Source organism: Pteropus medius, unplaced genomic scaffold, assembly GCF_902729225.1.
Source record: "Pteropus medius unplaced genomic scaffold, Ma_sr-lr_union100, whole genome shotgun sequence".
NCBI classification, from domain to species: Eukaryota; Metazoa; Chordata; class Mammalia; order Chiroptera; family Pteropodidae; genus Pteropus; species Pteropus medius.
In genome coordinates, this window is record NW_024344437.1 from 3,478,868 (window position 1) to 3,497,358 (window position 18,491).

At 42.2% G+C, this 18,491-nt stretch overlaps 2 protein-coding genes across 14 annotated transcripts in view; one reads left to right on the top strand and one right to left on the bottom strand.

Annotated features, from left to right (window-relative positions):
• The window catches only part of NBEA (neurobeachin), a 629,692-nt gene that overhangs the window by 172,104 nt on the left and 439,097 nt on the right, over positions 1 to 18,491 (bottom strand). For all 13 annotated transcript variants that reach the window (XM_039873014.1, XM_039873019.1, XM_039873011.1 and 10 more), the window contains one exon: positions 6,787 to 6,923. In XM_039873014.1, coding sequence (XP_039728948.1) covers positions 6,787 to 6,923 — 137 coding nt within the window. The remainder of the gene's footprint in view (positions 1 to 6,786; positions 6,924 to 18,491) is intronic.
• Positions 2,999 to 4,879, top strand: MAB21L1 (mab-21 like 1). Its single transcript, XM_039873024.1, has one exon. The coding sequence runs from the start codon at positions 3,092 to 3,094 to the stop codon at positions 4,169 to 4,171; it is 1,080 nt and encodes a 359-aa protein (XP_039728958.1). The 5' UTR covers positions 2,999 to 3,091; the 3' UTR covers positions 4,172 to 4,879.

An 18,491-nucleotide genomic window follows, 5' to 3' on the forward strand; every position in this document is an offset into this window, starting at 1 on the left:
CTCCCCGTGTGACGGGTGCTGAAGGGAGCAGCTCAGAAAATACAGTCCCGGGGTCCGTGAAACCCAACGACTTCACTTCCCCGAAACACTCGAGAACTAACGAGCTTCTTGGTCCTGTTCTCACCATCCATTTTTCTTCTTCAAAGTGCAAATCGTTAGTGAAAAGGCCCCAGTTACACCAATTAGTTTGCACGAAGTGCTTCGGTGTTTAGCTCCGCTTTAACCCAATTAAGCCGCACAGTGAACCCCGAAGATGCGCCACCTGCGCGCCTGGCTCCAGCGAGGCCGGCCCGAGCCCCTCGCGTCCTTCGCGTTACGCCCGCCTGGACGGGTGCGCCACGATCTCCGGAGCAGCCCCGGGGCCCCGCGCCGCAGGCTGCCTAGCGTCCTCGACAACCGGGGGTATTTGGAGGTGGCCCAGGAAATCAAGGGGCGAGGTCTTGGCCAAGCAACTTAGGCCTCGACCCCGGGGAGGGCGCGCGCTGGGCGCACAGGGCCCACGGCTGGCGACCTGGAAGCGCTGGCTCGGCGGCGGCCCCACGTGGGCCTGGGTGGTGGCGGGGGGCTGAGGGGTGCGTGGGCTGAGGCCGGGGCCTGCAACGGTCGTGGGGGAAACCCGGGACACCAAGGAAGGCTTTAAAATAACCCGCTCGTAGGAAAAATAAGGTCTAAGGGAGCGAGCAGAGGCAGGAAAGCAGGGTGGCCCCGAGTGCGGAGCAGCGGGAGAGACAGTACCAACGGGAAGCCCACGGGGACCTGCTCTGGGCGAGGGACTGGAGGGGCTTTTCTCCAGAGACCAAGGCACATCTTCGCCTTAGTGGCCGCGGGTTCTGCGGCTCTGATTTGCCTCCTTTTCCAAATGCCAAAAGATAGCAGTACGTTGACGCGCAACGCCGGCAGGTGGGGAGGGGCTGTCCCGTGTTCCCGGTCCCCCTAAGGGAGCGGAAGCTTCGGGGCGGGGGAGGGGGGGGCGGTCAGAGCAGATGAGTACCGTGAGCCCCAAATCTAATGCACTGCTTTAAGCTAAACCGGAATCTATCGCTCTTGGAGCACGAGAAAGTAAATAATAGGTGGCTTTGTGTGGTGCTGTACCTGTGAGCCCCCACCCTGACCCCCCAAATCAAAAGCTTGAGCAAAAAAACCTGAGAGCTCTGAACAGGATCTTGTTAAAAAGTGGATCTGAAAGAAAGTGCCTACAACCTGTTACCCGGAGTTAGAGAATTTTGCTGGAAATGTTCTTAATTTGAAAGAGATGGCATATAAATGAAAGGTAGGCGATTAAAAATTTGCCTAGGGTTTAAAAGCATTACATAACCCCTAAGTATTATTTCTTTCCTTTCCTGTACATTAAGGACACAATTGGTACCACCAGAAAAAAAATTAAAAAGCTCTATATAAATCAATTTCCCCCTCTTGTTTCAACGTTGCAAATTCAGAAATGTTGATTTCTTTCAAAATGTTCCAAAATGCTATTTAAATTTAAAACCCTGATGACTGCAAGTTCATTTTCTTTTAAAATCTTAATCATTTTCCCTTAATCAAATCGCATGAACTAGTATGAAATCAGAAGTCTCAGGTCACCACTAAGGACACTTAAGAGAGAAGAGATATCCTTATTTTTACATCTGTAAACAAGCCAGAAAACCCAAGCCTGTGAGTGTATTCAGGACCATTATCTGCCAGTAGGTCTCATCTCTATGATCTCTCTTGAATGTCACATATTGAGATACAGCTAACGCACATTAAAATAATCTCTCCATCACACAGATAACTGGTTGTTCAAATATTTCTACCAGGACATACAAAGCTTACTGTCCTACTTGCCGTGTTGGGTAAGTCTACCAAAGTACAAAGTACACCAGTGAATGGGGGGTGGGGGGAGGGATGTACTAAACATTTTTAAAAACATCTTAACTTAAACTGGAGTAGACGACATCTAACAGACTCAGCGGTAATTTTCAGATTCCAATTAAGAACTGCAAATGAGGAGCAAACAGAGGTAAAACACTACATAACATTTAAAAAAAAAATCATTCTAACGCATAGGAACACCCAGAAAATCACGCAGGTATTAATCCACGTAAAGACAACTTCCACGCACATGAAAGAGCAAACTTTCCACCTGCATTTAAAAGACCTCCAGGTTAACAGACATTAACGATCCTCCTCTAAACGCGAGTTAGTGACTTTTGTTTTAGAAAACCCCATCTAGTTCCCTAATTGATGGACGACCATTAATACACCTGTATTTGCATTTCGGAGGTAAAGAGACAGGCAGGTTTTTCAGCGCCGAGGAGACCCACTTTGCCAAGTCTGTTCAAAACGTCAATATGCTTCGAGTAATAGCAACGCCGAGAGATTCCTCTCGATTTCCAAAACTGTCAGGCGGCCTGGGCGGCTTTCTGCCGGCAGCAGCTCCTACCTTTAGCTCGTGCGCCTATATCCTTGAGGGGGATTAATTAGCCGGGCTGAAGCTGAAGGAGGCTGTCGTGACGAGCCCAGTGGCGATTGGCCGCCAGCCTGCCTGGCCCTGCCTTTATAATTTCCACACGAGTGCATCTGGGCTCTGAGACAAACCGACAGCAGCTTCCCCTGACACAGACACGCGCACACTCACCCCCGACACACACACTCGGCACACTCTTCCTCCGTCTGATGAACAGTCCTGCACACACAATGATTCCGGGAGAGCGTCAATAAACGCGGACGGGGTTGGTTATTTTGCCTCCTGGAAGAGCTTTGCTGGGTCTCGACGCAACTTTTGTGTGTGTTTTTCTTTTTCTTTTTTCTTTTTTTATAACTGAGAAGGTGATCTCTGCGCGCCTCTCTCTCCCGCCACGATTCTTTCAGAGAGGAAGAGGGGCAGCGCGAGGGGGGCGAGCAGTGTTTTCACTTTCGGGCCGGCGGGGCGCCAGGACGCGGGAGGGGACCGCGGCCGCCGGGACCCCCGCGGCGGCGCGTCGGGGCCGGTTCGGGGACGCCGCGCGCGCCGGGCCGTTTCTGCACGAAGTTGGCTCCAGCCCCAGCAGCCGCATTGGATCCCACAGCCTACTGCGAGACTCCGGTGTACAATCCGGATCTCTGCCCCAACATGATCGCGGCCCAGGCCAAGCTGGTCTACCATCTGAACAAGTACTACAACGAGAAGTGCCAGGCCAGGAAAGCCGCCATCGCCAAGACGATCCGCGAAGTCTGCAAAGTCGTGTCCGACGTGCTCAAGGAGGTGGAGGTGCAGGAGCCGCGCTTCATCAGCTCCCTCAACGAGATGGACAACCGCTACGAGGGCCTCGAGGTCATCTCCCCCACCGAGTTCGAGGTGGTGCTTTACCTGAACCAGATGGGGGTGTTCAACTTCGTGGACGACGGCTCGCTGCCCGGCTGCGCCGTGCTGAAGTTGAGCGACGGGCGCAAGAGGAGCATGTCCCTCTGGGTGGAATTCATCACCGCCTCCGGCTACCTCTCGGCGCGCAAGATCCGCTCCAGGTTTCAGACGCTGGTGGCTCAGGCGGTGGACAAATGCAGCTACCGGGACGTGGTAAAGATGGTGGCGGACACCAGCGAAGTGAAACTGCGCATCCGAGACCGGTACGTGGTGCAGATCACCCCGGCGTTTAAATGCACTGGGATCTGGCCGAGGAGTGCTGCCCACTGGCCACTTCCCCACATCCCCTGGCCGGGACCCAACCGGGTGGCGGAGGTCAAAGCGGAAGGGTTCAACCTCTTGTCCAAGGAGTGCCACTCCCTGGCCGGCAAGCAGAGCTCGGCCGAGAGCGACGCCTGGGTGCTGCAGTTCGCGGAGGCGGAGAACAGACTGCAGATGGGGGGCTGCAGAAAGAAATGCCTGTCCATCCTCAAAACCTTACGGGACCGCCACCTGGAACTGCCCGGCCAGCCCCTCAACAATTACCACATGAAGACTCTGGTTTCCTACGAGTGTGAAAAGCATCCCCGGGAGTCGGACTGGGACGAGTCCTGCCTGGGGGATCGGCTCAACGGCATTTTGCTGCAGCTCATCTCCTGCCTGCAGTGCCGGCGGTGTCCTCATTACTTCCTGCCCAACTTAGATCTGTTTCAAGGCAAACCGCACTCGGCGCTGGAGAACGCTGCCAAACAAACGTGGCGGCTGGCGCGGGAGATCCTCACCAACCCGAAAAGTTTGGAAAAACTTTAGAGGACAATCGAATCAACGGCCGAAATGTGATTACTCTTCCCAGAGTCCGAATTACGCGTACACTTCCTGTTCGATTCCTACCCAAGATCCCACTTGACCGTGCAAACAATCTCTTCCTTAAAAAGGAATAATAATAATACAGTGTTTAGGCATCATCTCACCCGCCCCTCTAAGGGGAGGAAAAAAGTGGGGGAAGCAGATAAAGGAAAACCCAAAACCCACGAGTATTAGACGACCGCTTTACAAAGGATTTCCTATCTCCCTTGAAAAGTACACAATGACACCCGCAAAACAACCCGGCTGTAATGCAAGACCGCAGGGAACACTCCGCCTAACTATCAAAGGATTATAGCGATCCTGGTGATTTAGGTGCATCTGTCTGTGAGTAAACACGATTTGGATATGCCACCTGAAGGAAACTGTAATGTATATTTTGATTTGTAACAAATATTGTGATCTCACATTGTCTTTGAAGTGTGGATGTTGGTGTTTTGTGATTTGGTGACCAGAAGTTAAATTGCCATTTTGGATACTTCCAGACATTTTCCACTAACGAAGATACCATTTAAAGGTAGATTTCCTCCCGGTACTTTTATCTGTCTTTCAGAGTGTCTGAACTTTAAAAAGTTTACATTTTGTTTCAAATATATTGCTTGTTCTATTTCTAACATTCCATAAATATACTTGAAATGTTATTTAAATATATTCAAAGAAATTTGAATTCAGCTTATATAATAACGCTTGAATATCTGAATTATATATTTGAAAAATGCACTTGAAATACACTGGATAATTACTTTTGTGATTTAGATTTTAATTTCTGTTGCTGGTTTTTATTTAATTAGAAGCTAATAAATGAGGTAAAATAAAAGTTGTCGTGTCTCACTTTAAATTGTTTTTCTATGAAAAGATGAAATGTTTCATTTTGAAAATAGAACCCACTTGAATATTTTAAACATTTTGAAAAACATGTTGATGAAATCATTAAACATAAAACCATAACAATGGTGGAGAAAAGCTCTTTTTGTATAACTACAGAGGATACTGATCCACTCTCAGTTTCTAATTTACTAATATGACTATTTCTTTCTATAACAGACACAATTTAATTCTGGCCCCGAGAGCTTGCTCTTCTGGGTTAGTATTTTGTAGCATTTTTGATAATACAAGGAAAAACCTCATGGCAGTAAAGACTGCTGAGTTAAAAATCACACTAACTCAGAGAAAATGAACTTAACAAAGTCATAATGAAAATTGCAAAATTTGTATATGAAAACTATGTTAATAAAATGAAGATAATTTCTGACCATTTTATGTCAAATCTTATTTTATGTACCGTGTTCCATTAGCTAAATCGATTAATCAGAAGTCTAGAATTCCTTTTTACTTCGTAAGGGCAAGCTAATGCTAAAGGCATAAAGACAACAAACTTTAAATTATTTAAAGTCGAATACATCACATTCAAACTCACTTGTAAAATTCAATTCTTTTGAAGTCAGAAGTGAAAGAAGTCCTGTAACTATCCTTCAGAGTATTTTAATGGTCAACAAGTGTGGGAAGGGCTAATCACCCATGGCCTTAAGGTGGTTAGTTAATTCAGGTGGGGGTGAATTTTAGAATTTCAATTGCTATTCTGCATACAGCACTTTATAATGCTTTATTTCTACATAAAATTAAATATAGATAATAAAGTTCTCGATCTACAGGAGCAGTTGCCTTTGACTCTTTTAGAATAATGGCCTCTAAAAGCTACTTTATAGGAAGATCTTTGTAAATTGATTTTTGAATATCTAGCGTGACACTTATGCTCTTGAATTCTTACCCTCAGAAGAGTATACAAATTGCACAGTAACACAGCAGTTAAAACAACAATAAAACTGATTTCAGAAGAAAGTTCAGAGGTTGCTAATACCCAGGTTTTCAAATCTACACAAGATATATTAAACAAATAAATATTCATTTCCAATCGTCCAAATATGTATTTTCTGGCATCACACCCACAAAAGAATACAAACTTTAAATATCTGAGCGCTGGTATACACTATATATACACATTTTAAGTCAAAACTTCTCAGAGGAGGAGAATCAGTTTCTCTTCCTCTCAAATTCAGATGTTAAACCCATTATTTCAGGAGATGAAAAATGGATGTAATAATGGAGATGAATTTATATCTAAATAGTACCCCTCCCCCGCAGTTTCCTTATAAGCTTTCAATGAATAATAATTCACACTGCAATCTACACTTTTTGAAATCAAAAGTGATCTTAATAAGAAATTTCATAAGACCCTTCCTAGTCGTCCCAGAGGGACTGAGATGCTGTACCCCATGGACTTGGGAGCCATTGGCTTAACTACCAAATTTTCCCAAATGCACACAAAGGCACTCAGAGAGAGACTATTAACATGTTCCTGCTCTGGTAATTCAGGATTTAAAATTCTTAATATAGTCTCTGATGCCATAAAATAGAGCATGTGTTATTTCATTCATTTTATTTTCTATGAGAGAGATGGGAATCCGCTCCCCTCCCCCACTGTCATTTAAAACCAAGCAAAATTGAAAACCACTTCCTGCCACAAAGCCACCAGTACTGCACACGGAACCACTTTAACTCACTTTTGTGTCGATCTTCTTGAAGGCAGGATCATCCTCATCTACCTCGAAGTAGATTTCTGTCGTGGTGATGGAGAGAGTCCCTTTGGCCACCACCACGGGAGCAATGAGCTGGGCAGGCGTGCTGAGAACCACTGGGCCTGAAAGACGAGGGCACCACAATCAGGCTGAGTCCCCAGACCCTCTGCGGATCCCTCCCCAAAGGGTACCACAGGTTTTTATTTTTAAAGATGCTCTAAAAAAAACAACAAGAACAAAAAAATTGTGCCTATACTATGCGGCAAACTCCTTTCATGTGAGATAACGTCTGCTCAGCTTTTACACGTTACCTTACAACGAGACTGGAGATAAATAATTCTATGAAAACCCAAGGAGTCAGGGTACCGAATAAGTGACCCTTAGCAAGCAAGTTTGCAACCTCCGCGTAGAAATCCTCCATAGTTTTTGACGCGCTGCCGTATTAACCAACTTAAAAGCGAGGAACGGACTCCAAAAGCCCCGATTCCCCGTGAAACACCCCGACTTTTCCGAGAGACCCTAGGCAGTAGTCAGCATTGTCCCTAGGAACGAGTCATCGCGTAAAGCCGGCCACTCGGCAGCAGCGCTCCCCGAGGCTGGGCGGGAGGGTGTGAAGCGGGACCGGATCGAAACGTATAAATTCCGCCGAACTAAGGGGTTTGCTTCTTGCAGGGAGATTCATATCGGCGTCCTGAGGCGCGCCACGTACACATATCTACGTGCACGCACGGACATTGTAAAATACATTTCTTCCGTGGAAAATAACGGAAATCGTAGCAGTGATGTTCTCACTGAAAATAAGTCAAAAGCGATGAAATCGTAAGGCACCTGAACAAAATGATTCTCAGCAAAGCGTCCGAAAAGTTCTACTTCTCAACTTTTGAAACTAGAGGAAGGAAGATGCAGTAAAAAAGAGCTATTTTTAGAAAGTGTGCCTACTGAGGTGCTTACTCCAAATTCCTGCGATCTGAGTTAAAGCTGAGAATTACGAATTCCACATATTGAAATATTAATTCAAACGAGATCGCTGAACTGCCCCTTAGGACGCCCCGAGGGGGAAGCATTCCTGGCTGTCCTGGATTTGAGAGACTGCAGACACGGACGCCAGAAACGACACCCGCTCCTCCGCCGCAAGGGCTCATTATGCCATTATTCCCTTCCGTCCCCCCCGCAAACGCATGTAGCCCAGCGAGTCGCAGGAGCGGGAGAGAGGCGACCAAACGGGGGGCGCCTTGCAGGCGCTCGGGCCGGGCCCCTCGCGGAGAGCGGCTCGCGAGGCCACGGCCACGGCCAGGGCCACGGCCACGGCGAGCAGGCGCGGCCGCGGGGTCGCGTTCCCGGGGCGAGGCGCACGCCCAGGCCGCCAGCGCCTGCGGCCCAGGGCTCGGGGGCCTCGGCCGGCTTCCGTCGCGCTTAAAGCGGGTGGAGGCGAGGCCAAGTGTGTGTCAGCCCGCACCCCCGACCGTGACCGCCCGGGCCGCCGAGCGCAGAGCCCGTGCGTGTGTTTCACTGCTTCCTCCGCCCCGGAGCCCGCGCGGGGCCCGGCCCGGGGCTCGGGCCGGCAGCTCCCGCCGCGGAGCCCGCGGAGTCGGGGTCCACCCCGGCTCCGGCAGGTTTTTCTTTCCAAAGGGCGAGGCGGTCGATCTGAAGCGCCACTTTAAAGGCTCATCAATCTTAATCTAGGCTGCTCAAGTAATTATGCCCGAATCTCTTGTACGATTACAAGTGGATTTGGGTTTCTATTCCCCAGGCCCTCCTTTGTGTTTATTGGAGGGTCTGTGTGCGCGCTCGGCGGCGCCCCTGCCCCCCGCGCCCTCCTCGCGGTCCCCCAACGCCGGGGCCGCTTCCAACCGCTGGCTTAACCCTTGGATGGCCAGGACTCCTTCGGACGCCGCTGCTCGTGTTTCCCTTCTGGAGAAATCCAAGCGGTTTCCTCTTGATGGGGGCGAGGTGAGGACGAAGGTGACGTGATCCACGTCAGAAACAAAGTGTCTTCTTATACATCGTTGGGCCTTGCTAAATAATCCTCCAAAAACTCGTCATTCTCAACACAGAAGGCTAGTGATTTCTGGTTTAACAGAGGTTTCTGGCATTTGGAGGCGAAGAGCGGTCAAAAAACATGAAAAATGGCGAACTGCTCTTTCTCTCTTTCTCTTAAAAAGTGATTTCACATATCCAAACGATTAAATTGGAAAAACTGAAAATAATCACAAAACCCATTATGAAAACCATACACACGGATTTACTGAAATATATTTTAAGTACAATTCCGTAAACTTTTAACGGGTAACACATTTTCTCTACGTTTCTCTGCGTTTTTGAAAGGAGACTGCGCTTCCCTTCGATTTTACTCCAATCTTGTCCACTGAATTGATATTTTCTGGGGGTTTAGAAAAGGGCTTCAAACTGCTCCCTCTTTAAGAAAGACACTTCATAAAATAGTCTTAATAGTGTGTCATTTTTACCCTTGTCCTTTGGAATTTTCCAATTACAACTTCCAATTCCATAGCATGTTTAAGGAGCAAACCAGCCACAGAGAATGCAGAGTTAATCCAGTAGAGCAATAGAGAGAGGGGATTATGCTTTAATCCCTTTCAGGGGAGCCCCATGATTTTAGGGATCTGATATTAAAATGTTTACATAAGGCACAATCGCAAACCAGCAGACCTTCTTTCTGGAAGATCTGGTTATTTGAAAACCCCGAATCCCTTTTCCAAATAGAAATAGTTTGAAAGGGGCAGCATCTCTAGATGCCAGAGAGATGGTGATCTAGCAGATTCTGTTCTAGAAGATAACTTGGTACAAATTTAACCTCCTAACTTTGCTTAGCGTAGTGAATTGGGGCTGCATGTACATATATTCATTCCAATCACTACTGTAGCAATAAAGAATAAATTATAATGTCCTCAGTACACATACGAGTGATGCATATCAAAGAACAGTTAAACAAATGGATGAGACAAAACCTTCCCTTATGGATACCTACAATAGTTAGAAATGGCACCGTCTGAAGTAGTAATTAAAGGAAAAAAACGTTATTTATGTTTTAGAATTGTATAAATAATGTTTAAGAAATACTGATCCGTTACTCTTTTTGAAAGGATAGGCATGTTACTTGCCATTAATTTAAATGCTAATTTAAAATCTGAACTAGAACAAAGATCAATTCCCCAAGCATAATGAAAAGAATCTTTCAAAGAATAAACTTCATTCTAGAGCCATAGGATCTTTAATCAGTTGAGATGATAAAACTAGAGTAGAAAACACACACGTTTTATATTTGAAAAGGGAACTATTCATCAAATGTATTTTAAAAGTAGAATGTTAAAAAAAATACTTGTGGGTTTGGATGAAATTACTGAAAACAAAATCCCAAGCCTAGAAATCTTAATACATCAACTTTTTATAATAGAACTTTACAGTTTACAAAGTTCTTTTATATTTTTACCTCAATATTCACAATTTTGGGCTATGGACGTGTCATTACTCTCCTGCCAAAGATCACGAGAACATGTCTGTGGTTGAACAACTTGGGTTTATGGCTCATTGCAAGAGACGTGCATGGGGACCACGGGGTGATGTAGTAATAGGGTGTCAGAGAGGCTTTCTGTAGGATCAGGGCTTCGGTAAAATGATTTTGGGGAAGGTTCCAGGAAGGAAGCGGGGCCTTACTCTGGATTGGGCTCTGAGGAAGCGGGGATAATTCTGTGGTTGAGTGTCTACATAAATCTTATCTAAAGGGAGGGAAGACTAGATGTAAGCTAAGGCTGTAACTAGCAGAGAAGTAGCAGTCACTCATATTAGCCAGCAGAGGGGATGTTTGGTATTTTGGTAGTGACCTTGTTTTTGTCTGTGTTTCAACACAATTATAAAGCTGTTTTTTTTCGCTTCACATCATCATCACGTGACCTTGTCTGGTGTTGGGAGTCTGTGAGGTTCTGGAGAACACCATGGCCTAGCTGTGATTCCGGGCCAGCTCCTAATAATACCAGGGCCTCCGTGAAGGGTCAGGCCACTTTCCAGAGGTCATGGCTGCTTTCCTCCTTCTCAGATACAGGAATTAATCATTTTTAGGGGAGTCAATAGCATACTAGCTATTGCAATTATGGCAATGAGATTTTCAAACACTGCTAAGATTCTTTACAAGTTGCAATGTAAAGAACAAAAAAGAATATATAGGGACAAAGAATTGAGGTTAATTAAAATTGGTGTCATTACAATTAGTTGATGATTTTAAACTGGCAAAAAATTTATTTAGTGTACATGAAATTACCACGTATTTTAGAATCAATTGAATATTTTCTAAACTTAGTTTAATATTAATAAAAGTTTTTTTAGCTGTGTGGATTTTCTCCAACCTCAATTACTTTGAAACCACATGTTCAATTTGGTTTTGGAACATGTAAAAGACCGTTATTTTAGGGTGTAAACATAGACTAACCTTTGTAAAATTATTAAACTTAAAATCTTGATATTATTTAGAAAGAATAATATCTGAAATCTTTTGTTCAGTGCAAAAATATCATTCAAAAAATTAAGACAAAAATATGTAAGTACGATTTTATAATTATTTCTATAATGAGATAAAATTTGTAGGAAAATAACTCACATCATGAGTGACTGAACATATCTAAAATACATATCACTGCTTTGGACTAATATTATTTTTAAGTATGGCACTATCAATTTAAAAGAAAACATTTTCCCCATAGAATTAAAATAACATGTTTTGATCTCAAAACAAATTAAATTATTCAAAAATATGAAAAAGCTGGAACTTTTTTTTGGAATCCCAGGAAAGATTTATTAGGCATTAAGAAAACAGAGGTGTTTGTGTTTGTGCCTGGGGGAGAGGGAGGTTAGGGGAAAACTGATGCCGAATGTCTCAGACTGCTGTTATCCAAGGTAGTTCCCTGGGTTCTAGGCATTTAAATGCCTCAAGGAAAAAGAAAATATAGTAACAAACTCTCCAGTGACTCTTTCCCTAAATACAGAGAGTACTGATAGCGGTCCAAATATATTATCAAAATAACGATCCTCTGAAATTTTCAAAAATGTTTCTTGCATGAAAATAATTATAGTATTTTTGCTTGAATCAGGACAATATAACTTGAACAACTAGTAGAATGCATACCTCAAGAATTTAGTTATGAATTTAACTTCCAGAATTATTTTCCCTCCCGTTCTAATTCCCTCCCCAACACAGACACACACACACAGCATGCACCTCTCCCCCAAAAAACTATCTATTATAAACCCTCTATAAACCAAATTTTATACTACAAAGCTCACTGTGCCCAAGAAATGGCTTCTTTGTGCCCTTTGGTGTCTTCCTGAACACAGTCTATCCTTACGCTGAGATTAGCAATAACCAATCATTTCCACAGTGCTCTGGTTTTCCTAGATTATTACTGTACAAAATGAGACAGGTGCTTAAGAACGAACATTAATCTTTTCAGATTTGAGTAAATCAACCTCTGGTAAAACTCAACTTACCACAGTCTGAAACAGAAACAGAAATAATACAGCCTTCTGGTAAGAGAGATTGAAGACTTCATTTTAACAAAATAAGTGTTCATTATGGTAGAACATCTATTTTTGCATTATTATTATCTAAAATTACATCTCATTTAATGTATTCATAATAAATAATTTTTTAAAAAGTACTGAGAGACAATCAGATAGGCTCTAACTTTAACCTACTATTTATATTTTTCGATTTATTCGGAGAACAGATAATTCTTTATGTTAAAAAGCCAACAAAAACTATTGTATTTTTCACAGGGCAATGAGTGATTGTGCAGAAGCAGCTTACAAAGCATACATACTCTAAGAAAAATATGACTGAGTTATTATCTAGCACAAAACATACTACAAACAGTGATAGTTTTAATATTCATTATGATAATTTGCTCTGCCTTCTGATTCAATAGGTGAGCCAGATGAGATTTGTGTTTCCAGTTATATCACATTTAGTTCAACATATGGAATACATTTTTCACTTTCTGGAAGGGTACTGACTCTTTTATAGCACTAGGATATCATTTAATGATGGAGAAGAGTAAATTCCTACTAGACTAGATGAGTGAATAAACCAGAGGTGATGATTTAAATCTATCGGACTAGGAGGACTACGTCTTTGTAGCCCTTGTGTGGACTAAATGCTTTGCCTTTAGGCTGCCATAGTTCCTGGGCACAGCTTTACTGCAGCTCTGATATGTTGTATGTATGTGTTTGGAAGTCTGTTTCTCCCATTGGGCAGAAGCTACATGAAGACAGAGGCATTATCGTCATCTAACACAGTATCTGTCACGTAGTACGCAATCTGTGTTTTTGGAATTAAATATAGAAAACCATACACGCCATTGTTGCATGTATGCGTCATAGTAAAAAGGCCACTTAAAATAACAGATAATGTGTTTTATATTTTTCTGGAATCAATTTTAAATTGTTCTTTGAAAATATGAGACACTGCATTTTAGAGAAAGCATAAATTAAAAATATGCTGAAAACCAATGAGTGTTATAACGTTATTAGTCATTCTAGCTGTATCACGTGCACAGTATTATTTTTAAATAGCATAATTTTATAACTCATATTTTACCTAGTGTGTAAACTGTTCCCTCTTTGTAAATTAAGTGATTAGAGAGACATATTTAACTCAGCATTCATTCATTCATTCATTCATGTAGTCAACCAAAATTATTCATTGTTTTGGACCATGAGAGAGAATGCAGTAATGTGTAAGACATAGATTTTACCCTCAAAGAGCTATCCGACAGAGTAAAGATAAGACATACAAGAACGATTTTCACATAAGGGAGTAAGAGTTTAGCCAACTATTGTTACAGCACTTTAAATGAATTAATCTCATTTATTCCTCATAACAAACCTATGAGAGAGGTACTGCTATTATCTCTATTTTACAGATAAGAAAATGAGACTGAGTGGTGAATAATTTAGGGAAGGTCATACAACTGGTGAATGGTAGAAACAGGATTCAAACCTGGTTATCTGACTCCAAAGTTAGGGCATTTAAAGGTTATGTACACTGCCTACCCCCCAAAGGAGGGACAGGAAAAAAGAGAGACATTCACGGACCTGTGATGATAATTTCCAGTCTTTTTTTTTGGCCATAGTAAAAGGTGTAGGTGGGATGGGATGAGGCAGTGGCGTCTGAACTGAACTGTGATGGACAGGGAGGGCGTGGCAGGCAGGGGCGAGGGCTGGAGCACACACGCAGACGCTCTATCTGAAGAGGACAAAATAAAATCGGCCAGTGATTAGGATGTAAAGGGAAGCAGTGTGAGACAAAACTAAAAAACGTACATAGCCTCGAATGTCAGACTTTTTAGGTTAAGGAATCAAACATTAAAGCTCAGGTATTACTGTGTGAACCAGCAGTGCTTATCTTTTGTTTTTTCTTTGAGAAGACGGTTAAATATATGGCCCCTTCCTAGAAAAATTCATGTATAAACATTTGTCTGCCCTGCCTGTATAATAAATAAATATTCACAGTTTGGAGAAAAATTAAACTCCGTCATTTATCTTGATGCCCTCCTCTATCTAAAGATCTTTTTCTGCCTCCGTATTTATTCTTTTCCCTTTTCCCCCAGTTTCAGAAAATATATCTTTCCTCCTGTTCGAGCCAGTTACTCTTGCCCCTGGGATGTGGTCCTCCCCGCCCCTGCCCCGTTCAGCTGCCCTCTGACCTTGGTCTCTCCCGTTCTTTGTTAAGCTTCCAGGCACCAGTTCCTCACTCCTATTCACTCCCTTTGGCTTCACCCTGCTCCTCTACTTAGGTTCCAAGCACATTTAAGTATACATTTTCCCCTCCCAAACATATTTCAAAAACTGTGTTCCAAGGAATATCAGTTTGAAAACATCGAACCAGAGTTTCTGGGCTTCCAGAGTATACTGCTCCGTCTCGTTCTCCTACTGCCCGGTCCTCCTTGGTATCACTGTGGGGTGGGGGGTGGGGGGCTCTCCCTCTCTAGCTGCCATTTCAGCCCTGTTCCATGCGGGGGTCTGACTTTGGCCTACTGCTCTTCTCTTTATATATTTCGCTTTCCTTACGTGATCTCTCAGTGGCTTTAGCAATGAACTCCATGCCCAACTTGGCTCTCAAATTTCAAACCCTTATTAATATCCATTTGAACAAATCTGGATATCCAGCAGACCAAGCTGAACCAATCATCTTCATCTGTCTCCCCGCTAAAAAACCTTTTTTTTTTCACATTCCCAAACACATTTAATAGCTTCTATATCTCTATCATTTCTCTCAGGCCAGACTCCCCTCATCCTTGCTCCCCACAACTTGTCAATTATCATGATCCTTCACATATTACTTCCAAATGTCTTTTCTTGTCACCATCAATTTCGTTTAGGCTCTTATCACCTCCGGCTTGGAGAGCAATGCCTGTTACCTAAAGTCTCTGGTCATCCTAAAACCATAACCTACCCAGTGATTTAAAAAACATATAAAAATTGGGTATTATCATCGCCATAGCTGGCTGTGTCGCTGCGGCCTTCGGGATAAAAATCCAGTTTCCTCCGGGCACACAAAGGTCCCCCAGCAAGCTCTTCAGTCTCAGCTTCACAGACACCCTGCCTCATACTGTTTTTACCTGAATAATTTAGAACTACAGTCGTTTCACATAGAAGATGGTATTTTAGCAAATGATGTTTCTCGCCTGTAACAACTCTTTAAACGTTTCTAAATCTTTTACTTATGCTTCCAGATGCAAGATAGGAAACAACCATTCTAGGAGGCTTTCCAAAGGGTGGTCAACCCCCGTTTTGCGTTGTCATGGTTTCCTTTGTCTACCTAGGGTGATTTTGTTTTTACTTTTCCCCATTCTCTGCTCTCCCTCTAGACTATAACCTCTTTGAAAGGAACTTGAACCATATGCATCTTTGTACTCTGCTTGCCTACAGTTGCTATTCAGAATTTGTATTTGTTTTGCTTGGGATCTGACATCTGAGAACAAGGACCCAACAGGTCCTCCCAGCTCTTGTCTTTGCTATGTGTGGTGATTTTTTTTTCCTATTTAAATCTATTCTTTTCTCTTTTATTTCATTTAAAGAGAATGCTAGTAATAACCCACATAATCGATTTGCTAATCTACCAATGGGTTGCAACTTGAAATTAAAAAAACAAAACAAAACAAAACATGGATGTGGAATGAATAAGTGCCTTGGCAAAGACAGAGAAGAGTGGGTTGGTATCATGGCTCATCTCTTTGCTTCTTATGTGATCATGAATAAATACCCTAATGAACCTCGGTTTCCCCATTTTAAGGTTTTAAAATGAAGTGTAGTACCTAATTCACAGAGTTGTAAAGTTATCGGCCTGCAGTATTGTTTTATCTCAACAGATGTAAATTATGTCTCCCAGCTTCATCCGGCCATCCATGCTCAGCCCTTTACTACTTATCTACCTCACTTTCCCCCCAGAAAACTGGCTGGTGAAGGACACTCAACTTCACGGTCCCATCTTAGATGCAAGATTTATTTTTTTGGAAAGTTTTCTGTGATACCTGGTTCTTAACATTCCGGTTTATATACAGATTGAACTGACATAGCATTACAAGTATACTTAGTTGTTTTATATATTAGTGACTTAAAATAAAGGAAAAATTCAACAGAACTTTCTAATTAAAAAAAAAAAAGTAAAACATTGCAATCAGTTTGATTGACAAAACTGCCTAAACATTTTATCTGGAAAAAGGTATTTGATAATATATGGACAGTAAACTCAGCCTGACTTTCTCTTCTTTTTGCTGATAAAAAAAAGTTCTAGACGTATACTTGCTGGACTGATGATTTAAACTGATGGAATAGATTTGACTGCAATAACTACTAATAAACTGATTGCCATGTAAATACTTGTCCTCAGTGCAGACTGGTTTGGTTTAAGCACCTCCTGCAGGCTATTACTCTGGCTCTGTAGCATCCAGCCGCGGAAGTAAAATAATAAATATTTTCAGTATACAGGAAGACTTTTCGTCCTTTTGGATGGCACTTGTCCAAATGTAGTGGCAATACCCGTTCTCCCCGCAGTGTTTGAATTAGTGCCAACGTGTTTCAGAGAGAGGGCCAGAGCTCAGCGCGCTTCCACGATGAATGCCTCATCTCTTCTTCTCCGACTCGCTAACATCCAGTCTGGCGCTAGGAAAGCCGTTTGTTATCTCACACTTTTTTTTTTTCTCCAAATGTGACAAACAAGATGACCCATATATTTTCAGTAGGTGATTAATATCCACATTCATATACTTTTTAAAAAACATGGCATATGAGTATTTAGTACCCTACATATAGAAGAGATACAGTCTGTTGGCGGTTGAGTTGTTTATTGCCCCTATTTCTCATGTTGGTAGTAAGTATAACCATAAATCTGTAGAGGAGTAACTTTATGGGAAATTCTCTATACAGAGAAAAAAGTTAAAAAAAAAAATGAGTTTCAACTAGAACACTCTATTAGAAAGAAGAGACTTCATCACTGTGGTTTATGAAACACAGCGTAACAAAGGATGGCTTATTCTTAAAATAAAAAAAGATGTAGGAATGTTATATACGATTCGAATCATGCTTGATGTCTAATAAACATAGTCGAATTATGTCCTTTTATAATATTTTAAATTTACATAGGTTGGCAGGATTGCTGTTACCGTTAAGAGTACCTTAAAAGTGTTATTTATAGGCTACCGAATCCACAGTTGAAGGAGACATACATTTTTGGAAGTACAGAAAAATGGATACAGTAAAATGTATGCAGACTCTAAAATGGCCTTGTAGATATTATTAAAATAATAAAGACAGGCTAAGAAGGTTAGATATTCAAGGTAAAGCTTTTATTTATTTTTATGACTCTATAACTGAATTGAATTAAAATTTTAAGTTAGAAATTTAAATATTTGAGCTTTTTAAGAAATGGGCGTGTGTTTAATGTTGTTTCTAAGAGCTTTGTGAATTTTGTGTTTGAAGCTGAACGTGAACCCTTTGGGTATACTATTTATGACTGGCAAAGCAACTTCCTAATTCAAAGAGAGAGAAAAAAAGACTTATAAAGACTCATAAGGCTTTTTCAACATCAAATAGCTTTTATTAAACAACATTTTGATGAGTTAAGTGTGAGTGAGTCAGGGACATATGGATTAAATTTCCCTTGAAATACACATGGGTTTAAAAATTAAGGGGAAAATCCTGAGCAAAATGCATTTTAGAGAATTCAGAATCTATAAAAGACATTTTTCCTCTAAATACAAATATCGGGTTGATTCAATGCTAGTTTGACTCTGTAACTAAAACTACATAAATAAAAATTTGGAGGAACCTTTTTAAAAATACGAGTTTTATCGGTGAAGGAATGCTAACTATACTGGTATTGCACTGCACGGAGCAGTTACGCTTAAGCGTGCATGGCCGGAATCAGAGTTCACCTGCACTGACGAAACAGCAAACTTGTTCCCTTGCATAGTACTTATTCTCCTACTCTACTAAACAATTATAATAAAATCTTCCTGTGCTTTTGGCTCACATTACCTTTTTCTTTTTTAAATGACAAATTTGTTCAAAAACCTCTTTTAGAATCCTGTTGTTCCTGTAATTTTATTATATTTTTCTACAATCTTGAGTTCTTCTTTCCTCTTGCATACTCTATATTTTGCTTTATCCTCCTTTTTTTTTTT

Excerpts from the sequence above, each read along its gene's own strand:
- MAB21L1 (XM_039873024.1), top strand. The coding sequence starts at position 3,092 with ATGATCGCGGCCCAGGCCAAGCTGGTCTACCATCTGAACAAGTACTAC.